The sequence below is a fragment of the Macrobrachium nipponense genome, chromosome 2, assembly GCF_015104395.2.
Source record: "Macrobrachium nipponense isolate FS-2020 chromosome 2, ASM1510439v2, whole genome shotgun sequence".
NCBI lineage: Eukaryota > Metazoa > Arthropoda > Malacostraca > Decapoda > Palaemonidae > Macrobrachium > Macrobrachium nipponense.
Window position 1 is genome coordinate 93197748 of NC_087201.1, and position 25000 is coordinate 93222747.

Below are 25000 nucleotides of genomic sequence, written 5' to 3' on the forward strand. Positions count from 1 at the left end.
TTTCCTCCTGCTTACACCCTCAAACCTTTTTACTATTAGTTTCCGTCTCAGCGCAGAGTGACCTCTTAGGTCCCAGTGCGTGGCTTTTTCCTAAGTTCTACATATATTCTGTTCAGTTACAGTGAAAAGTTACTTTAAAACAGACGCATTAAAGACAGATACCTCAGATCTGGCAACGCTTCAAGAATCCGGTCTCGATTCATGGTTATTTTATTTTATTATTTCCTTCCTTTCGGTTGGCTGGAAAATAGGTGGCATGAATACCGATGAACTATTTATTACTCGGAAAGGAATTTATTGCAGTTTTGCTAGGTGGAAAATAAATTGTGTATCTGAAACGATTTTTTTTCAAGTTGAATTCGTCATTTTCTATACTTGTGATTTTTTCGAGTTCCAGCGTTTCACCCTCAGGCTGACAAAAGACTGAGCGTCTTTGAATGAGACACATAATTATTCAAAAAAACTGAAAAAACAAAATTCTCAATCAAAACTTGTTGTCAAAAGTGTTGAGGTAAAACCAAACAAGCTTAAAATAGACTCTGTGAATGTATTGGTAGTTAACTATCTTGTGTTCAAAGATCAGATTACAGCAGAAAGAATTTTGGCAATTTTTTACTGGTTGTCAAAGCTATTGGCTGGGAGCAAAATGAAAGAATCATAGGAAAACGCAATACGAAGTACAGACCAGGGAAGATATACGAAAGCTTTAGACTTTTATGACTTCAATTTATTATGTTCACACAAAGATGACTGGGACCACATTCAGCTTTGTCAGCGCCGTGGCGCCGCAGGATTGACCCCTGTCATTTTCAGCACCCAGGCCCATTGGCCTTTAACCTCCGCCATGTCTGGGAAGACGACGGTCATCCCTTTCGAACCAGGCTTGAACTGGAAAGGAAAAATGAGGTGAATTTTGTGATTTCACATTTTTTTGAATATGCAGCATGCCGTCATGTTTCAAAATGAAAAGAAGAATAAACACTGAATAGAGCCAGTCACCGATAGTCTAAAATAAAGTAAGCTCCATGATATGAAGAAAAGTGGCTGCTAGTTTGGCAGGACATACCTCCAGCATGTCGTCATAACCGTAGAGGAAAATCTTGGTGCGTTCAGTTGGTGCAACAGACGCCAGAAGCAGGCTGTGATTCTTAGGCCAGCTGAGGACTATGGCGTAAGTCACTCCCGGTTTGGCAGTAAACCTTGTGATCAGATCAGATTTGGAAACTAATCATAAAGTACTATACATTATCTTATCTTGTTAGCAAATAAGGACATGAAATATCACGTGACAAATTCCCTTAACAAAGTGCTTGTCAAACGAAGAACATAAATTGTTATACTTTTTGCAGTGTGCAACACGACAGAATTTTCAAGAATGCCTACAACAATCGGGAAATATTCATTATTTCTCAGTTTGGAAGTGCTTTTTCTTACATCGAATCCCGCGAAAGAACTCTTATAATGTTTTTATCAATTCCAATAAAATGAATTTCATATGGTATTAACATAATGTCTATAAAGGGAATTTTATATTAGATTTGATTTACTATATAGATTTTTGGCATTATGCCGTTTAGCGCTGAAACGGAAATTAACAGTAAAAGGTTTGAAAGGTGTAACAGGAGGAAAACCTCGCAGTTTCACTATGAATCAATTGTTAGGAGAATGTGGACAGTAAAATGGAAGAAAGAGAATATGAACGGAGGTACAATAAAAGGAATCAAAGGCGTTGCAGCTAAGGGCCGAAGGGACGCTGCAAAGAACCTTAAGTAATCCCTACATTGCACCAAATGAGGTGCACTAACGATACTACTCCCCTACGGGGGAATTTTATATTGTATTAATATAAAGTCTAATAATGGAATTTTATCGGGCAAAATGTGTCAGCTGTCTGCTTTAATATTTTATCTCTGTATTCTCTAATGTCATCAGCTAATGACCCCCTTCTGAGGTTATGATAAAATGGAATGAAGCCAATGTAGGTCAGCATTCCTGTACTGACAATTAACCTTACATGAACTGAATGTTCAAGTTCAACTTCCCAGCCATGCAAGCGTTTTGGGAACAACATTTATTCTGCATTGGGGAAAGTCGTTTAGTGTCAAAGCCAGATTGTGAATTCTAATCCTTTATTGAATAATAACACAAATGTAAAGAAAATGAATTACTCAGCACAATCATAAAATGTCAGCTAAATTACAAGCATGGCGGGGAACCAATTTGGACAATATTTCATGAAGGCTTCTCTTTAGGAATAATGTCAGGAGAGTCTTTTACCTCTAAGCAAGCAAACATGAGTTCAAAGATTTTATATATATATATATATATATATATATATATATATATATATTATATAATATATATATATATATATATTATATATATATATATATATATTCCTTTGAGCTCGTGCTTCCTTAGAATATATATTCTGTGTCAGGCACACACGTGTTTGCAAATATTCATTCAAAGCACAACACACATTATACGTAAACGAGAGAGCTTGCTACACGTTACTTTTATTATTAAGACTTGTACAGCCCTGGGAAAGGTAAACGAGATAATAACACAAAGAGGAGAGAACTCATGCTTACCAAACACCCGGAGTCACGGAGTCATTCTGGTGCACCCAAGGGCGGGACCCGTAGATGGCGCCCCCGTTCGTCCCAAGCCACGCCCCGAGTTGCCTCAGTCTCTCTTCCATGATGGGCGGGAGACGGCCGTCCCTCGTCGGTCCTATGTTGAGTAGGATGTTTCCTGTGTTCGAAAGCGGAAAGGACTTTGCTTTAAAAATCTTCGGATTTTTATTTATTTATTTAATTATTGTGCCTCCTGGCTGCTCCGAAATCTCACCCTTGACTGTGCTGTTTGTTTTACTGCACTTTTTAGTATATAAGATGTGGTAGCTACGAGTGACATAGACGAGCCCTGGGACTTAAATGAGATTTTGAATGTATGTAGTGAACCCACACACACACGCACACACCTCATAAGGGGCTAACGGTTTAGGTCAGTTCAAAAGTGTGTATGTATATAATATATATATAATATATATATATATATATATATATAGTATATAGTATATATATATATATATATATATATATATATATATAATATATATATATATATATATATATATATATATATATATAATCAGAATTCGAACCTCATGAAGAGCTAACAGTTTACGTCAGTTCAAAAGTGTGTGTGTGTATATATGTATATATATATATATATATATATATATATATATATATATATATATATATATTATATATATATATATATATATATATATATATTATATATAGGTCAGAATTCAAACCTCATGAGAGCTAACATTTAGGTCAGTTCAAAAGTGTATATATATACATATATATATATTATATATATTATTTCATCTGTCGAAATTATGTAAGCTAACGTATGTGAATCTGACTTGTTACTCAGAGTAGGTGTTCATAAAATACACTATTATAATTGTTTGTGGAGTCTGGAGTTTCAGAAGTCTCAATATCAACAGCTTTTACATCAACTTGACCTCCATTCCCTAAGCTTCGTCTCTTCAGTCTTGCTGTCCAGCCTCTCTAGCTATTACTTCTCAGCGCACCTGAGGGATTCTTTCTCAAATCCACCTTCAGGTCGTCGTACTTCATCTCCTTTATTTTCTGTCTCTCTTTATCTTGCTGTCCAACAACTCGACACCCTCTTTTCACTGTCTTGGGGTTGAAAGTGCCCCAGCGCTTGGCTTGAAAGCCCAAATACTTCATGAAATCAAATCCAAACCGAAAGATGTCTTGTCTTACCTCCACAGCTGATCGTCTCAGCCACTTGTGTGATGATTTCCTGAATGGTTAGGTAGTCAGTGAGAGGTGCGTTTCTCCTGTAACCCCAAGACCCCTTGTCCATTGGCATACAGTTCTCCCACTTGAATGGTTGCACTGTACCTGTAGAAGATAATTACGGAAGGGTTTCAAGTATCGTTCCTGCAAAATTTATGTCAAAGGTGAACTGTCTGGTTTTCCAGATATTCATGACTTTTGAAGCCGTTTTGTTAGCAAAGTTCTTTCTTTTTCAATGAAAATTAAATGTTCATGGTTGTTTATGGTTATCTGGAATATATATCATTCTTTTTAATGCTTTTGTGACGGTGTTGTCATGTTCACATTGGAGTGAGAATTAAGGATTCTGTTGGGGCTGTATCCAGAAAGTTTGTTTTTCAGTGACAACCAGAAACTTATTTGACTGGTGTTTGTTTTGTGTGAGATTCATACCACTGCCAAACAGATTACTTCAGTATTATGAAGCTGCCCCCCCACCACCACTTGCCTGAAATTCCTTCACCTTATTACTTAAATAGATAAATCCTAAGTTAATCTTCCTTAATCAGACGCAACTTCAAGTGGTTATTTTAACATCCACTGTGACAGTATCCCTTTGTGAAGGCCTGTCCACACGAGCGGGCCTGATCGACGTGCTCCGGGGTTGACGGGCAAATTCTGGCGGGCTTACCCGTGAATGTTGTCCACACCGGTGAGGCGATGGAGAGGTGGGCGTGCCCGACGATGCCAGTAGTGTGTTCAGTGTGGTATGATAAACATGGTGCCTACCGCAAAGAAGAAGATATTGTGTAGGATGATAATTGGTTTGTGTGAGATGAAAAAGATGAAAAAGAAGAAAAAGAAGAGAATATGATGTAAAGAATGGCTCAGTAAAAGAAATGTATATGGTTAACGTACGTCTGCCAGGGTCGAAGCTCAAGCCTTCGGGCACCACCATGGTGGTTTTGCTACAAGACCCATCGGACAATTTGACGGTTTGCCCGTCAAGTGTGCCCGTTAGAGGGAAGGCCCGCTGATCAGGCCCGATCGTGTGGACAGGCCTTTACACACCTCAAACTGTTTACAGGTGGTTAGTTGGTGGGCAAGGGCAGTAGCCTAGGCCAAAGAAGATCCTTAGTCCAACGGAACGTGGGTCAAAGTTTGTACCACTTAGGCAGTGGCAGATTTAAGGGGGGGACACGGGCACCTGGTCACGTGCCTTCCCATGGATATGAATAATAGAACATTGTTTTCTTTCAATAAATCATTATTAGCAGAAAAAAATTTACTTTATGATTATTTCAACACCAACTATATGAGTGTGCATACATATTATTATATATAATAATTTGCATGCCATTTAGTAGGCCTAAATTTGACTTCCAGTTTTACACCAGATTAACCAAGGTCTATTTTTGGCAGTACACTCTCTCGCATACGTAATGTGAATGAATATTTAAATAGACAATATTATATTATTCTGCTTTTTTATTAATTATTTGCGATATTCTTTTTTATTGGCCATGTTCTCCTTTTTTCTTATTCTTTTCATTATTGCTTAACATAATTTACTCAGACCTAGTTATCTCATGTCAAAAAGCAATCATAAAAAATCACATGAATACAATTTGGCCTTTTTTTTTATCTAATTCCTTGCATATCTCCCTGTTTTATTCGGACATGTAAGAAAACTGACGAATACATTAAGAAAGGCTTACTTTCATAAAAGCTTTTTTGGGTGAATTTTTCTGTAGTTATATTAATTTTCTCCTCTATGGAAATTAATTAAAATTAGTTTCACATGTATGCCCAGACCTACTGCCATGGGCATACTATAGTAAGTAGCTGAAAGGGTAGGAAATATGAAAGGTGACTTTCTCGTTTAAGTCTATTTCAGATATTTTCACATAAAATATTTGCATAAACACGAGTTTATGCAAATATTTTTGGGAATGAGAGAAAAAGTAATTTTGAGCAGAAAGTGTTCTGTAAACATGCATTTTAAGGCTACATTTGTCAGTGAGGAGAATTTTAAAATAATCGTTATCATTAGCGCTGCTTTCATGTGATGGAGTTGGTAGAGAGAAGTCGGAGTAGCCTGAGATGTGGGGGAGCGGTGGTGCTGTATAGGAGGAGGATAGAGGGTTTAGGCCAATGTGAATAAAGTATCTCCCAATAAAATCTATTATTCGTGTTTTAAAGAAATAAAATGCATGCATCATTGAAGTTGTTTCCCTCCCTATCAGTGGTATTCACTGGATAGAGATTTTTAAAAAAAAGTAAGTCTAACTGACCCTCCCATCCATCAAAGGCAGGCTTGCTTATTCATAAGACTTAATTATTAGGCAGCTATAAGAGATTTCAAGTTATTTTTTAAAACCTTCCTCTCTATCTAAAGTATTCATCAGACACCAGTCATAGGCATAGACCTATACTCTGTTTTTTTCCATCTGTCCATCCGCCTGTGGTGGTCGTGCATGGTAACGCTGCGTCCCTGGCTTTAAATAGTTACGTTATGTGTAAGTTTAAGGTAAATAAAAGGATATCTGGGTGTACATTTGCAACTGAAAAGTTGTTTTAATAATTTACTGTATGCTAATTACACCGTTAATATTCGAAATAGGATATTATTTAAAGCCCAGGACGCAGTGTTACCATGCGCAAACACCACAGGCGGATGGACAGATGAAAAAAAACAGAGTATAGTCATGATTCCTGGTTCAACAATACTGTGGTGAGGTGCTAGAATTTGACGTTCACAAATTAATTTTGCTCTGCAACATTTACACTACTGTATTGTCTTGCTCCCTAGTGGAGTTCCACTAGTGGAGTTCCACTTCTAGGTCCATTTTCTAAACCTTGTCATTCTCTAAACAATTTGGTTCACGTATGTATTATTCTCTTTGGTATATTAAGCTTTCTTGGTAACTCTCTAACAGGAACTTGCACCGAATGCAATGCAACAATTCTCTCTCGCTGAGCAGGGGATGTTTCTTTGACCAATAAATGACACATTGACATTCGATTCCCACGTACATTATAACATCGCAAACAATAGTGAAGTTGCATAATTCACACTGTTAGGTGCTATTTTTGATAGCACTTTATGAGTTTCCAATGTTTTTCTCTGTGAAATTGGGTCAAAAATAATAATAATGATATAAATAATACCAACAACAATAATATTAATAACACTAGTACTTGTGAAGCAGACCATCTCTTAAGCGTACTTTATTGAAAGTATTGGCTACTTCAGCAGCGTTAAGCTTGTAGAGATTCTTTATTTTTCGAATAGCTGCTTTTTCTGTGCTACTTAAACAGGCTAGTAGAGCGCCTATGGAAGTCATTCTCAAATACAGTCAAGATTGGCTCTCTCTCTCTCTCTCTCTCTCTCTCTCTCTCTCTCTCTTTTAGCGAGCTTTCATCTAGAGCTGCCAGACATCCTCTAGGCTAGGAAGCTAAGGGTGGACTACTTCTGTTGTGGTGTCCTTCCTCCTTATATCTGGGGTCATCAGCAAGGGGTCTGCTCCTTGCCGATCTCCTAGTGGTCAATGGCGGCAAGTTGGGTTTTTCATTGGTTGCTTGGGCCAGGCCTCAAGCCACTTCTGCCATGTTGATGGTTGCGTAGCTGCAGCCTCTGGGATCTCCTGAGCTGTGCAGTGACATTACTTGGCATTGTGTCACACTGTGTGACGTCACGGCTGGCTTGATTTTCATTGGGTGCACGAGTATCTCGTTCGGGGGCGTTGTATTCCGTGGAGTTGTCATGATCGGTGGTGTTATTATTGGGGGCAGGTCTTCTCATACTCGTGGGGAAGAGAAATACTTCCTGCATCATATTCAGTGTTGGGTTTATTTGCTGGATGAAGAGCACCTCCAGCAGGCGCAATCAATGGGTGTCAAGAGCCTTCCCGATGATCTTGGTATTCTGGATGATTACATCCCAGGAGATATCTTTCTTTGGGTCTAGTGCGGGCGTAATTTTTTATAGCCCCTTCCTGGGCGTGGCAGGAGATCCTCTTAGACAGGCGCATGCTGGTCATTCAGATATAGGCGCAACAGCAGACTGGATATGTGTACTCATGTACCATATATGTCTGCTTCAGGGGGTCTTGTACCAGTGGGGAGAAGTTATTCTTCATAATTAGGTCGCTCATCCTCCGATTTCGATACTATATAATTAAGTCTATTTTCTGGGTTTCATCGATCGGGTTAACATTTTCGGTTATTGTCTTTACAGAGTCCTCTTCACATTAATGAGAACTCATGAAGGCTTTATACACATCTTGATATTATCCTGAAGCCCGGGGGTGTGGGCTCTCACTACTGCTGTGCGGACTTCTCTGCTGAATAATTTGTTGGAATATCCATTGTTTACTAGTACGAGTCGTGGTAGAGTCCCCACCAGAATGCAGCAACCCTGCAGATACAGCCGGTATATGCCGAGGATGGGGACAAAGCCCTCCGTCAGGCTTATAACCAAAAATGTTAACATGATCGACAACACCAAGAAAATAGACTTAATTATATACTATCAAAATCTGAGGATGTGCGACCTAATTATGAAGAATAACCTCACCCTGCCGGTACGAGACCCCCTGAAGCAGACATAAGTGGTATACCAGTACACATGCCCAGTCCACAGTTGCAGAGGTGCTTACATCGGTATGACTAGCATGCACCTGTCTAAGAGGATCCCCTGCCATGTTCAGGAGAGGGCTAAGAAAAACCACACCCGCACCAGACACCATGAAATTACTTCAAGGGATGTATGACGCCATTAGTATTTATTCTCCCCACAAGTATGAGAAGACCTGCCCCCAATAATAACACCGCCGATCATGACAACTCCAAGGAATGGGAATACAACACCCCTGAACAAGATACTCCTGTAGCCAATGAAAATCAAGCCACCCGTGACGTCACACGGCATGACACATCACCACATAGTTCAGGAGATCCTGGAGGTCACAGCTATGTGGCCATCAACATTGTGGAAGTGGCTTGAGACCTGCCCAAGCAACCAATGAAACACCCGACTCACCACTATGAACCAATAGATCAGCAAGGGGCAGATCCCTGCTGACAAGCCCGAATATAAGGAGGAAGGACACCACAACAGAAGCAGTCCACCCTCAGCTTCCTAGCCTAGGGGATGTCTGGCAGCTCTAGACGAAAGCTCGCTAAAAGAAAAAAAAAGAAATCGTTAATGACTTTGATAACTATGGTGTAAGAAGATTGTAACAGAAATATACACATCAATCTTGACCTTGTATTTGAGAATGACGTCTAAGGCGCTCTACTAGCCTGTTTAAGTAGCACAGAAAAACTCCTTTTCAAAAAACAGAGAAGAATCTCTACAAGCATAAAGAGTCTAGGACAATTACCCCCCAAGGACAACTAACCCCCCAGACAACTAGCCCCTAAAATGGTTGAACAACAGTTAACAGACTAGAATGACTTAAAATGACGTTACTGTCATAAGTGCAATCGTTTACAAAAAGATTTCTTCCTTAAACTGTCGTTACTCTCTTAACTGCTCTTAAGTGCAATTAAATTATTCCTGAAATTGTTTATGAACTCAATTTTTTCTTAAATGGTTTCAAACTGAATTTCTTTATTTTCTTGGCATTTAGTGAAACAACCGAGAACCCTTAAGCAACATGGAATTTATCAGAAGTTCTAGAGGAAAAGACAGACTAGTCCTTGATGGATATATATATATATATATATATATATATATATATATATATATATATATATATATATATATATATATATATGTTAAGCAGAAAGACTTTGCTAATGGTGTTGTGTCTTTTGAATGTGAAGAAAGAAGAAACAAAGCCAGTTGCAAAGCTAAACTGAAAGTTCAGATACAACGAAGCAAAGTTGTTGGTAGGCTTCATAACCACACCCATGCGCCATCTAAAGCAAAAATTGAAGCTGTAACAACTATCCAGAGGGTCAAAATGCGCCATGAAAACAGAAGAAACACCGCAGCAAATACTTTCTGAGGCTTGTGGAACCATTGATGAAGAAAAGAGAGCAATTCTACCACCAATTCATCATTTAAGACGTAACATTAGACGCCATTGACAATGTTTGTCTCGCTCACGGCCATTGCCTTTAAATACCCAAGAACTTGTTTTAACAGATGAGCATACCAAAACACATGATAGTAAAGATTTTCTGCTCTTCGACTCTGGGCCAGTTGAGAAATGAATTCTGATCATTGGAACACAGAAAAACTTGGATTATTTATGTCAAGCATCACACTGGTTGCTAGATGGAATGTTCAAGACAGTTCCTCGGTAAATGATCGTTCAGGGCCTTTACTATACGCCCTTTTACCTGATAAAACCCAAACAACTCACTCAAACTTAATGAAACAGTTGAAAATACTGGAACCAGATTTAGCGCAAAAACTGTCCTGGTACTTTGAAAAAGTCATGATTAATAGTTTACAACAGATTCACCCACAAACCGAAATAAAGGGTTGTTTTTTTTTCACTTTTGCCAAAGTATACATAGAAAAATTCAATCTAATGGATTTCAGCAGCGATACCTAGAGGGTAAAGTTTTCCATCGCAATGAAAATGATAGCAGCTTTAGCTTTAGTACCGGCTTGCGATGTCGAAAAATATTTGAACTGTGGATTCCCCCCCCCCCCCCCCCCCCCCCCGAATATCCGTACAAGTGAATTCGCCCCCCCCCCCCACATATCCGTTGCAAGACTACTTTGAAGATACGTTCTTCGGACGACCATGTCGAAGAGGAAGACAGCAGGAACCATTGTTTGGAATAGAGTTGTGGAATATGTACGACAAAATGGCAGTTGAACTTCCTAGAACAAATAAATGCAGTGGAAGGATGACAGGAGTTTTTTTTTTTTTATCAAATGTTGGTTGCTGCCATCCAAATATTTGGAAGTTTTTAACATACATTAAAAGAGAGCAAGGATTACAACAAATACATATGGTTCAATCTTTTGCAGGTTTTGATAGACAGCCATCTCGAAAGAATTATTTAGATGTTTCAGCCCGTATTCTTTCAGTCACTAGATATTATGAAAACAGAGATGTGGTAGAATATTTACGAAGTATTGTGTATAATTTGCATTTTAAACTATTTTATTACCTTTCGTTTTAACTTTTTTATGACAATTTCAACTAAGTTTTTGTATGTAAATATATTTGTATGATTCTAATTATTTTAAACAATTTTTAAAAACTTTTTTGACAATTTCAACCTTCTCTTAAGATTTTTTAATGCAAAATTTTTCATTCATATATGTTTGCTTTTAACTTTCATCATGAGCTTTGAATAAATTATTTATAAAATTAGTTGTTCATCCTTTTTTTCAACCTTTTTAAAATTTTCTATACTTTGCGGGGTAGTTGTCCTGATATGAAGTGTAACACTGCTGCAGTACCCATTACTTTTAATAAAGTATGCTTGAGAGAGGTTCTGCTTTCCATGCACACCAATGTTCGGCTACACGACCCATCAGAAAGAAACAATGATTGATTGATTGATTGATACTATATTAATCTAGCATCGCGACAACTATGTCATTGATGCCGAACTATATATAAAGACCTTATAAATTTCAATAATAACAATTAAACAGAAAATTATATAAAAAAAAAAACACACACACACACAAACACATATATACATACCATTATACACACATATATATATGCATATATATACATATACATACACATATACATACATATACATATATACACACACATACATACAGACATACATACATATGGCAAAAGATACTGGTAATTATTTAAAAACACACACACACACATATACATATACACCATTTCAATAAGAATAAAAGCAAGGCGCACACAAGCATCACAGCTTATCTAAAATACCAGTGTTAAAAAGAAATCCAAACAAGCCAGTCATGTTAATAATCCCATTTGCTCTTAAAATTTTTGACAACTTAAAAACATTATTCTCCTTCCCATAGTATAGATATTGATTGCGCTGTTCCACCAAACTGGGGCACTCAACCAGCAAGTGCATAACAGTCAGTGGAACCAGGCAATCCTCACAGTATGGTTCGTGATCACGACTCATCAAGTAGGAATGTGTCAGCCTAGTATGTCCAATACGCAGGCGGCACAGAGCCGTTTCAAACCTTCTGGGCATAAAATTGTACAGCCAAGGAGCTTTGGGAAATCCTTCTTACAGTGGCAAATAGCGATCAAGACTACCAAGCTGTGTGCCCTCCACAAGACTAAGAAGCTGCAGCAGGAGTGTGAGCATGTGCAAAGCAGCCCTGGAACCAGCGGAGTAGGAGAGGAACCTCTAGTATCACATCCTGATGCCCCTCGAGAAGAAGGTAGTCATGGATTGGACAGCGTACCCTGGGAACATCCTAGAGTGCACCAAGGGATACATAAACCTTACAGATTATGACCCACTCCAGGTCAAGATGCCTTAAATCTTGACTCACTACACCCTGAGTCACTACAGCCTGCAGTCATCAATAGAGTTCCTAAAAGCTATCAAGGATGCCCCTGGCACTGGGATTATTGCCACACTGGACACAGAATCCCTCTTTACAAATGTACCTGTCTAAGAGATCACTGACATCATTCTTGATCGTGTCTACAGGAGTCAGTTGACAGCGCCCCTCAACATAACAGAAGCCTCCCTCCATACTCTGCTGAAGATCTGCACCTAGATCTCCACCAACAGCGGCCAGATGTTCCAAAAGAAGGACAGCGTAGCGATGGGCTCCCCACTGGAGGTCCTTTTCGACAAATTTTACATGGGCACTGTGGAGGAACGAGTCTTTGCCAGGATGCAGCAACCCCACAGACATGGGTGATATATTGAGAAACATCTTTGTGCAAGTTGATGCCGAGGATGAGGTCAAAGCCCTCCATCAGGCACTTCAGCAGTGCAGTACGCTGAATTACACAGATGAATACAGCACAGATGATCGGCTCACCTACTTTGGTGTTCTTGTGACTATGACAGATGGCCTCAGTACTTCTGTCTACACAAAGAAGACCAACCGTGGATTTTGCCTCAACAGTGACAGCAAGTGCCCCACCAGGTTCAAGAGTACAACTGTCAGGGCCTTCGTCAGGTGAGCCCTCTCCCACATCTCTACCTGGCAGGACACCTAACAGGACCTAAACCGCACCTCCCAAGTAATAGTAAACAACAGTTATTCCAACAAATTAATCAGCAGCTAAGTCCCCACAGCCCTGGAGAAATGGTACGGTAATGAGAGCTGCAGCCCCACTCCCAGGATAATATCAAGCTTTACTATAAAGCCTTCATGAGTTCCGATTACCATGAAGATGAGAAATCCATAAAGAAGATTATAACCGAAAATGTAAACCCGATCGACGACACCAAGAAAATAAGATTTAATTATTTACTACCAAAATCAGAGGATGTGTGACCTAATTATGAAGAATAACTGGACCCTGCCAGTATGAGAAACCCCTGAAGTAGATGTATGTGGTATACCAGTAAACATGCCCAGTCTGCTGTTGCAGCGTGCCTGCATCAGTATGACCAGCATGCACCTCTCTAAGAGGATCTCCTTCCATATCCAGAAGAGGGGTATCATAAATCACGGCAGCACCAGACACCAAGAAAATAACTCCTGGGATGTAATCATCTAGAATAACCAAGATCATCAGGAAAGCCACTGACACTTGTCAATTGCGCTTGCTGGATTATGAGAAGGCCTGCCCCCAATAATGACACCACCGATCTCGACAACTCCACAGAACACAATGGCCCCGATATGAGATACTCATGCAGCCAATGAAAATCAAGCCAGCCATGACATCCCGCAGCATGACACAATGCCAAGCAACGTCACTGCACAGATCAGGCAGCTATGCTACCGTAAACATGGCAGAAGTGGCTTGAAGCCTGGCCATAGCAACCAATGAAAAACCCAACTGCTGCCATCAACCAATAGGAGATCAGCAAGAGGCAGACCCCCGGCTGATGGATATAAGGAGGAAGACTATAACAATAGAAGCAGTCCACCCTCAGCTTCCTAGCCTAGATGATGTCTGGCAGTTCCAGATGAAAGCTTGCTAAAAGAAAGAGAAGGCGAGAGACAAATCGTTATTGACTTTGATAACAATGGTATCATAGTTTGCCGGTAAGAAGATTGTAATAGAAATGTATACTGTACACCAATCTTGAATCTGTATTTGAATTGACCTCCATAGGCGCTCTACTAACCTGTTTAAGTAGCACAGAAAAAGTTGCTATTCTAAAAATAGAGAAGAACCTCTACAAACATAGCACTGCTGAAGTAAATTAATGAAATAACAATATTAATAATAATATTTATAGTAATAATAATAATATTATGATAATAATAGTAATAAAGTATAGTACTATGAGCTGGACCAAGACCTTTCAATATGGCCGCTGTCGGTCACATGCTCGATAAGGAGATCGGCACTCCAGTGACATGCTTTGTGACTATAAAGCGGCAACTTCAGTTGTGGCTTCAAATTCCACCACTGAGGGAAAAGGATTCTTCATTCATTTCTTACTGGGATTTCACACACTATGAACCCTTAAACGCCGAGCCGGTATTTCCGAAAGTGTCTCCTGTATGCCGGCGGCGTTTGGGAGTGAGTGCCGAAGTGGGAAAAAAAGTTTTTTTCAAAAAATCACAGCACGCTTAATTTTCAAGATTAAGAGTTCATTTTTGGATCCTTGTTTTGTCATTGCCTGAAGTTTAGTATGCAACCATCAGAAATGAAAAAAAATATCATTATCATATATAAATATTGGAATATATAACAGCACGAAAAAAATGTCATATATAATTGTATACAAATCGCGCTGTGAGCAAAACGGTTAAAGCTAATGAGTTAATTATTTTTTCGTTGTATTGTACACTAAATTGCGATGATTTTGGTATATAACAAATTGTAAAACGATCAAGGCAACACAGAGAAAATATTATCACAATATGATGCATTAATTCGTAACTCGCGGACGTAAAAAAAGTAGTTTTCAAAAATTCACCATAAATCGAAATATTGTGCTAGAGACTTCCCGTTGTTGCAGAATGAAGGTAATTGATTGAATATTACTAGACTGTTAGTGTTGTAGCTTACAATTGCAGTTTTCGACCATTCGGTCGAGTTAAAGTTGACCGAAGGTTGAAATTCCGGCACTTTTCGTTATTTATATGAAAATATTTCAAAACTGATAAAAGCTACAACCATGGGTTGTTTTTAGTTGTATTCTACATGAAATTGTGCACATTTTCATAGATAAAACTTTATGTAACGGCTAATATAAAACGGTGTAAACATTACGACAATCGGACAAAAAAATTTCTGATTTTTTCGGCAGTTACCGCACGGAGGTAGGAAAAAGTATTTTGTAAAAATTCAGCATAAATCGAAATATTGTGCTAGAGACTTCCAATTTGTTGCAAAATGAAGGTAATGATTTAATATTACTAGAATGTAAGATTTTTAGCTTACAATTGCGGTTTTCGACCATTTCGGTCGAGTCAAAGTTGACTGAAGGTATCTATTTTGGCACTTATCGTTATTTATATGAAAATGTTTCAAAACTCATAAAAAGCTACAACCATGGGTTGGTTTTTGTTGTATTCTACATGAAATTGCGCACATTTCCAAATATAAAACTTTATGTAATGGCTAATATAAAATGGTGCAAACATTACGACAATCGGACAAAAATATTTATGATTCAGAAAAGTTACCGCAAGGACGTAAGGAAAAAGTTTTTTCCATAAATTCACCATAAATTGAAATATTGTGCTAGAGACTTCCAATTTGTTGTAAAATTAAGGTAAATGATTGAATATTAATAGAATATAAGAGTTTTAAACTTACAATTGCGTAAACAAAACAACAGCTTGGTCCGTGAACTCCCAGCATCCCTCAAGGTGCGTGATTCAAAAGTTTTTGCCAAGTAGGCCTATAACTATTTTTCCACGAATTTTTAAAAAAACATTTTTGCGTCGACGTTTCATACGTCAATTTGGCACCCAACAGACAATTTTCGTCGACGTTTAATACGTCCAATAGGCATTTAAGGGTGAATGCCATATCCAAAAGGTGTAAGGTAATGTTGAAAGGTTATTATGGCTACTAATAATACATACAGTATACATCTGATGACAAGTGACTTTAGAGAATATACTGTATGTTCTATATATATTTCCCACTCGACAGTGATTTCTTTTTCAGTTTATAATAATATAACTAAAAATATATACCATACCTAAAAGCCATTCTAATATGTTAACCGATATGACCTAAAATGTGTGAACCTCTCAAGTATAAAAACTTTTATTTTTCATCCGTCATTACTCAGATTTTTAAAAATGGCTACATTGTTATAGCCCTAAAGAAGTTTTTGAATTTGCTAAATATTTCAGAATAGGCTTCAGGGACAAAGGGTGATGCATATAATAATCACCTGGGTTGTATTTGTCGTGACAGGTGTAGAAAGAGCCATGGTGGCAGTGGATATCCATGCCCCAACGGTCGTTGACAACCACCGTCTCCTTGACGGGAGAGTCGTTGAAGAGCCATGCCAGGAAAATCGTCGTGTTCCAATACCAGTCCGGAGCCTCGGCGTCACCATCGGACCAAATGATTTCGGGTCTGTAGGTATTGACCTACACCAAAAAGAAGTGGGAAAATTGTATCTGCTTATTCATGAAGGTTTCATCATGGGTATGACAGTCGTGATAGGGATGTGTCCACTCCCCTTAAGTCAAATAATCTTAACACATTAACAAAACCCCCGAAAAGAGTGAAAAACAACAATTATGTGGGTTTGCTCAGGTTCTAAGTTACCTTTGTAAACTTTTTTATCTTATTACATAATTTTAAAGGGCAGGTTTTTGGCCACAGGTATGTTTAGGATTATTGTACCATAGCAAATATAAAATGCCATTGTGTATTCATATTTTCATGTGCTGGTTTTGTTGGAAATGATGGAAAGTGAGTCTAAAGCTAGTAACCGACATAGGTAGCAAAGACCACTTTGTAGTCTCAGGTCTTGCTTGAAAACTTACGTAGTCTTTCTAGTAGTTCTTTTATTCTTTATGAAGCAGACGTTATTTTAACAATCTGCAGTGTGTGCTTTTTTAAAAATAAGCTTTGTCTCCCTCTTGTTTAAAAAAAAAAAAAAAAAGAAAGAAAGGATCTGTGGTGTGTGTGTGTGTGTGTGTGTGTGTGTGTGTGTGTGTGTGTGTGTTAAGTGCCCTAGTACGATAAGGCCCCAATTATGCCTATAAAAAATAGAATATCAAAAAAGGCATTATTACTCTTAATCGTGTGCACAAATTGTAGTCATTTTTAAAATCTAGCTTAATTATGAGATATCGTAACAACTAATTTTAATGTAGCAATATAACACTAAAATCAAGTATATTTTGGAGCACTGAAAAGAAGAAACAGTAAATAGCTTTTTGTTTGTTTTCGAACTTACAATGTCATAGAGTTCGGGCAACGTTTTCGAGACGACAAAGTCGTTGGTTTGGAACAGATTGGCTTTATCTTCCAGGTATAGAGGATTGAACCACTCGTAGAGCGAGTGATACAGGCCGAAGTGGATATGAGGAGCTTTTCTTCTCAGTGTACTGACCAAATCACCTGTATCCGGATAAATAAAAGATTGGTGTGCTTTAAAAATGTGCAAAGGGTCACTGTGAAAGGATTACAAAATTAAACTCTTGAGACAGGTAACATACTTTAAACCAAGGACCACGTGGTCAGCCACAAGAAAGGAAAGTTAAAAAAAATAAAAAATAAAAACTTGAAAAACCGATGACAGCAGTCTTTAAATTTACAATATGGCTTGAATCTTACTACTGAATGAATTATTAAGCAACACTTTGATTAAATATCAATCATGCCGAGTCTCAGATGGCAAAAATACAGAGATTAAATCACACCGACTTTACTACAAAATCAACTCTTGGCTGGGGAAGTAACAACGCGTATTTGCACGCCTTATCTCCAGTGAATGCCCCGAGAGACAGACATTACCTCTCTCCGTGCGGCCATGCCTTGTTGTCACTTCGTGTTGCTACTCAAAGCCTCTACACTGGTCAGTTCGTCAAAATTTTATTGTTAAACATCAAAAAGAGAGTCATTTTAAATCTCACAACACTGTCTATGCAGCCAAACCAAATGAAAAGAATATTTCTCAAATATATTCTCAGATAAATGAAAACCACGAACTCGGCCGCCTGCCTCCTTTTGCTCGCTCATCCTGAACATTTGGAAGGATTGTAGGGGAAAAAGCGGATCCAAACTTTTTTCATGACAATAGTCGTGCTGGATGATTTAAATGTTGAGGTAGGCAATACAGAATTAAATGCAAGATCATGTGTTAGCACATGATCTAGCATTTTTTTCTTTGCTATTTTGTAATTTCCTAAATATGACTATTTATATTGTTTAAGAGCAACAAATTCCCAGTAATCAAGTCTTCCTAGAATATATTTACTACAAAGCTTTTTCCATTCTTATTCATCCAAATCTTCTACAAACTGTTAACTACACCATTTAATTCTCTACAATGATAAAAATTTGTATTTATATACAGGTTGTCTAAGTTACAGATGAATTCTTCTTTTAACATGATACATTCATTAAACTGTTTATCATTAAAGAATAAATTCAATGATGCATGTTCTTCTAATGCAAAATGTATATTAAGCCCTTTCTACTAATCATTTGATTCTCAATCAACATAGGAAAGGGGTAGTGACATTAGGAAATTTGTGGTCTTAAGTGTTGAAAGGTATAACTAAAATAATCATATTATACAGTACTTTGGCAATTGTTAAGTTATAATACATAAACATATCTTCTACTAATGGTGTACAATGCTTTTCAATTACATAGAACTTAATAATGTCTTCTAATTCTTTTGGAGTGATTAGTGTTGGGCTCAAAATACCTTTGTAAGCAAGTAGGACAACATTGAGCATGTCTTTATGTTTTTGTAGCATCACTTCACTTTCTAGTGCAAAGGTATTCAAAAATGTATATTTTCTAATTTATTTAGTTCCTTTGTTACATTCTGATTAACTTGCTTTATAAAAACCTTCAACTTTTCTATTGTTCTGCATTTTCATTATGAAAGGCAATAGGCAATCACTTTATTTATCACACCGCCCCTGGCGGCTGCCCGCTTTTCTAGTCTTTCTTTTTCATGTTCTACATTTGCTTCTGTTGCTACACCGAAAAGTTGATTTATAGCCGTTCCAATGAAGGGTAAGAGGGATCTCTTTGACCTTGTGCTTGGCGTCTTTCGATGTTGTGATTTAACTTTTCCAATAATGAAAAAGCACTGTGATTATTATCCTTCTGTAGAATTGATTTAACGCCATTTTGGATTTCTTTTAGTTCCCTTTCACTATTTAACACTGTATTTATAGATATACCTAAGTTTCACTACATATATCATACTTATATTTTTAGTCTAAGACTATTTATATATATGTATAGACGCATATTTAACTCTTTCTGTTTCTTAGATTATACCTCGTTGTAATCGGATTTTCTGCAATATTTTCCTTTCTTATGTTATCTATATTTTTAGTAGACCGTGGATCTGTTTTTACTACCTTTACATGATTCCAGTGGACTACCCTTTCCATTAGATCACTTTCAATTATTACTCTATATGGTCCAGTGAATTTGGGAGAAACCTTTACATTTGGACCTCCCGGTATTTGATTCTGAACATCAATTTGAGTACCCACTGTAACGTCTTTATTTTACGATTAGTTCGTTCCACTGCTCCATTAGAACTTGTTTCGCTCCACTGCTCCATTAGAACTTGTTTCGTTCCACTGCTCCATTAGAACTTGTTTTATAAGCAGTTATTTGACACTTATTTATTTCATAAAATTCACATACTTTCTTTAAAAGATCACTGGTAAATTCAGCAGCATTATTAGAAAGAGCTTATGGACATGAATGTCTTGCGATAATTCTAGATTTTAAGAGCGGCTACTGTAGCTGCATCTCTGTTTCTAACAGGTACGATTTCTACATATCTAGTTAGATAGTCTAAGCAATTCCTGGTTATGATTCTGGTTTTCTTTAATTCTTGGATGTCCTGCTAACTTATATGAGTGTGTTAGTTCTAAAACTTCTCTGGTTAGTGTTTTTGGGATATATAGTCGAGAACAACCATTTTTCTCTGTCGGCATTTTATACAACAATCCATTTAATTGAAAATCAAGTTATAAGGATTCATCTATTAATAGCTGTCCAACTATTCGTCTGATTTCTGCGTCTTTCCTTGTTGTATTTTCACTCTTTAAATCTAAATCTATTACTTGACAACTAAAACCAAAGGTATTAGTTGTAATGCATTTTTTTGTTTCTTCTTGAGATCTGGATAATGCATCTGCCAAAGTGTAAAATTTCACAGGAATATATCTGAATTCTGGGGCAAACTCTAATACACTAATGAACCATCTATTGAATTTCATGATATTAGTAAAAGTTCTTCCATTCATATTTAACATCCTTTTTGGTTAGTTCTGTCAAAGGTTTGGCTATAGAGCAGCAAAACCTTTGATGAAAACACTATAATAACCTACCATACCGAGGAACCTTCTTAATGCTTTCAAATTTATGGGAGCTGGATAATCAATTATTACCTTTATTTTCCCTGCCTGCATGCGCAGCCCATCCTCACCAATTACATGACCCAAGTATTCTAATGACTTCTTCAGGAACTGACATTTCTTTCATTTTTAGTCCTGCAATTCTTAATCACTCCAGGTCCAATTCTGATTTCAGTCCAAATGGCATTACATCAAACTGTAAATGTTCTTAATGTGTGCTGAAGGCTGTAAATTGTTTGGATTCTTCATCTAGAGTTACTTGCCAATATCCCCTCCTAATTGAGCTAACATATCTTGAATTACCGGCATCGGTATTCTATCTGGAACTGTGTTGGAGTTTAATTTCCTGTAATCTATTACAAGTCTCCAACTACCATCTTTCTTGGAACAAGTAACAATAGAGAAATAAATGGAGATTTAGAAGGAATCACTACTGCGTCTCTTTTCATTTCCTCTATCAAATTATCAACTATGGGTCTTTGACTTATAGGTAATCTGTAATTAGGAATGAAAAATGGCTTGGCTCCATCATTTAACAAAATCTCATGTTGTGAAACATTTGTTTTTTCTAGTTTATCTCCCTCTACAGCTATTACATTCCTGTATTTCTCTAGCATCTTGCATTAACTTGTTTCTATTTTCTGGAAAATCTGTTTTATTTACTTGTTGATTTATTTGCGAGTTTTGACAATGTATAGAGAAAAATGCTTTTTCTTCTACTGTTAGTAAAGGATTGTTAATAGGTATTCCAATACATAAGACAATGCCTGCGTATAGTGTTAGCTTGTTATCTGAATAGTTTTGGACATAAACTTCCAAATTATCACCATTCATGTCGACTAATGAATTATCCATTCTGACAAAATCTGGCAATTCGTCGTTCAATAATAGAACATCTTAGCCTTTACGTTCTCTTTTGCTCTGAGATATATTTTTGTTAAGCATTTTGGAGTAACGTTACTGCTCTATTGAGTACTAATTGTACTTTATTATCATCAGCTGTGCTAATGCAACATTTCTCTTCATCTTCCATTTCCTATTAGACTATTTATATCTGATTTATTTATTTTATCTATAGCAATAGTTAATTTAATATTTCCACTTCATTGTCATTACTATATTGCTACAGTTATTAGTACATGTATCTGTATAAGTATCTGCATAGGCATCTTGATTTTCGTTATATTCAGTTTCGTTGATCACCATTATTTATATCTGGGCAATTACTTTTATCTGAGTGTTTTTGTTTGTATGGTGTTTTTACGTTGCATGGAACCAATGGTTATTCAGCAACGGGACCAACGGCTTTACGTGACTTCCGAACCACGTCGAGAGTGAACTTCTATCACCAGAAATACACATCTCTCACTCCTCAATGGAATGGCCGAGAATCGAACCCGCGACCACCGAGGTGGAACGCAAACACCATACCAACCACTCCACCGAGGCGCTTTGTATCTAAGTGTATATTATCCTTATGTGCACATCTCATTGATTCTGTATTCTGTAATGGTGGGCATTCCTCTTTTTTGTGTTTCTATTTATCTTGCTTGTTCTGGTTACTTATCTGCTTTTCCCGTATCTCTCTCGCTTGTCGAAACAGTCTCGGACAAACTGATCAGAATTGGGTAAGACTTTTCTTCATCAAGCATAAAACTTACATTCTTCCAATTATCCTGTTTCAGACTAATCTTTCCTTCACGACTATCTATTATTATTCCACATCTCATTAAATTAAATGAGAACAATACTCGTGCGGGAAAAAATCTTTCTAGAACTAGAAAACTTTCAACAAATTTGTGTGACAAAATATCTATTTCTAAGTTCATATTTCCTAAACTTCTAATTTGTTTACCCGCTATTCCTTTTATAACTATTTTGACCCTACACCGGAGTTTCTGCAATACCTAAATATGTGGTTAAAGTTGATTTCTCTATAAAATTTACGGTACTACCTGAATCTATCAGTACAGTACAGTACATGTCTTTCCATTTATTGGCATCTTTACAATAGGCAGATCCTTTCTGTTTATTTCTTCTTTCATGGAGAATACTACTTCCTTGCTATTTAAATAGGAAAATGTGGATGAACCTTCACTTCCCATTGTAGCTCTTTCTTCTCTGAAGGTGTTAATGTCACTGGCTTGAAGATTTATAAGGATTAGGGCGACTGTTACTTATTTCTACAACTTCTTTATTGGTTTGCTTATCATTGAACCAACAGCTTCTAGTTAAATGCCCGACCCTCTTGCAAACTGTACAGATTCTAGCTTTTCTGCATCCGTTAGTGGAACGATTGGTATACCCGTAGTTTTCACATGCTGGCTTTGATTTCACTCCTTGAGCTGAATAGTTCCCTTGGTTTCAATTATTTGTGTTTAAAGATTGACCAGGCTTATATATTATGGGTGGACCATTCCTTGAATGATTCTGTCTTACTTTCTGGTTCAGATACCATTTTCTTTTATATTTTGGGCATATTTCCCTTGAAAGTTTGTGGATCTATTCCTTACTTGTCTGGAATTATCATTGTACTTATTATTCATTGTATATGAAGGATTATTTCTGCCTTTCCTTTCACTTTGTTTCTTTATTACTCCCTACAAATTCCTTGAAAAAATCTATCTCTTTCTTCTGGATTTCATGCCTCATTGTTTTAAATGTTTGAGGGCTATTACTCTTTGCATCAATTTTAATTTTTCTGAACGCCTTCTTTTCATCTTCTCCAAGGGCATGATATATTGTTCCAAATGACAAGTAGTTCAAAATATATCTTAGACTATGTCCTTTTCATCATCACCAAACTGCGTCTTATCTCATATGGTGATGTTTGTTTTTCTGTAAGTCTTCTATTATTTTGACTATTGCATTTTCAATATTTGCGTAAAGATTTGCTATGGATTCATATTGTGGGTGAAGGAATTTAGTAATATCATATAAGGAGTCAGATTTACTTACTGGTTCCCAGAGCGATAAGCTAATTGTTCGGAATTCAGCGTATGTAGTTAACTTGCGGAAACTAACTGAATTCAAATTTTGATGTGCATCATTGTGTTCTGAACTAACAAGAAGCAAGGCTTCATTAATCTTAGCTCTTCATCAGTTATTCCCCCTGTGGATATGTAGCTGTCTGCATCGGCTAACCAATGATTCACTGTACAGTAATACCCCAAACTTCCGCGAATTCGCAATAGCGCGAACTTTTCATCGCAACCTAACTAATTACCATACACGAGTTCTCCACAATATCGCGAACATTTGCGAACCCTCCAGAAGCACTGCAAAAACCCTGCAAAAGTGTTTATGTTTAATTTATTATGCAAATTTTTACATTTTAAAGCTTTTCTGTATAAAATATTTATTAATGTATTATTTTTATTTTTGCACATACATGAATTATGCAGTTAGTGCATATATGTACTTTCATAAGATATGATACCCACTCACAAAGTTACTGCACTTTTCAAAGATGATATCCCTTTAGAAACTCTAATTTCTGAAGTACGTACTAATATACTACAATTAGTATAAGTTTTCATGTTTTTAAGGGTAAAATCAGTACGTAGATTATGTGTTAGTCACTATATAAGTCAATGATCAACTAGTAAAACATCATAGTTGCCGTTCTGTGAAAACTACTTTCTTAACCTCGGAGAAAAGTGCTGGTACAAATCTGCATGTACTATGTTACGCAGTTACAGCACATACAGTTAATGTACTTTCAGAAGATGTGATCCCATTCACACTTTTTAAGATGTCTTCTTTATTTTACTTGTGTGACTTCGTTATAACAGACTTATGAAGTTTAACAGTGATACAAAGAAAACTTATACTCTGACAGAAAAAGAAAATGGCATCCCATGAATTAGGGGTAACTTTAGTATACGTACGAAAATGGATACGTATGTACACAGTAGTTACTGTATTTTTATGCCAACCAGTTATTCCTTTTTCAAGGGTAATGTATTAAACTAACTTTTAAATCAAATTACAGTAACTTTAATTTCATTTAAAAGTTAGTCTAATGCTTAGGGAGCATGATTAGGGTCATCTTTAGTGTTCAAACCCTAGAAGTAAGCATTTATTAGCAATTTCAGACCGTGCCAAACTAACACGAAACTTGCGCGAGGGGGTCTGGAACCTAACCTTGTGTCAGTTCGGGGTATTACTGTAGAGGATTCGAGCCGACCTTTGTCAATATTGGTATCTTCTACTTGTCCACGTGTGGCCTGTGTTATTCAAGCTGCCTGATTCATTCTTCTACATCTAAATGTGTTAGTACTATTAGTATTATTACTATTATATTAGTATTATTAGCACTGTTATCGTTATCATTAGTTGTGTTAGTGAAATTGATACTGGGATTTGGCTGCGTCTGTCTGGTGTTGGTCTTAAATTGTGAGCTGTCTCTGACAGTGTCGAATATTTCGCTAAAGGCTTTCTGCATTTCACCATAAAAATTATTCACATATACATTATTACTCAACAGCATAAAAAATCATATATG

The 25000-nt window shown here is 37.0% G+C and overlaps 1 protein-coding gene across 2 annotated transcripts in view; it reads right to left on the minus strand.

Moving 5' to 3' along the window:
* Nucleotides 1-705: 705 nt before the first annotated feature.
* The window catches only part of LOC135220795 (alpha-L-fucosidase-like), a 185827-nt gene continuing 161532 nt past the window's right edge, over nucleotides 706-25000 (minus strand). For both annotated transcript variants that reach the window (XM_064258300.1, XM_064258299.1), the window contains exons 4-9: nucleotides 17331-17494; nucleotides 16311-16512; nucleotides 3810-3950; nucleotides 2595-2757; nucleotides 1067-1199; nucleotides 706-888 (exon numbers count right to left, since the gene is read on the minus strand). In XM_064258300.1, coding sequence (XP_064114370.1) covers nucleotides 772-888; nucleotides 1067-1199; nucleotides 2595-2757; nucleotides 3810-3950; nucleotides 16311-16512; nucleotides 17331-17494 — 920 coding nt within the window. In that variant the 3' untranslated portion in view covers nucleotides 706-771. The remainder of the gene's footprint in view (nucleotides 889-1066; nucleotides 1200-2594; nucleotides 2758-3809; nucleotides 3951-16310; nucleotides 16513-17330; nucleotides 17495-25000) is intronic.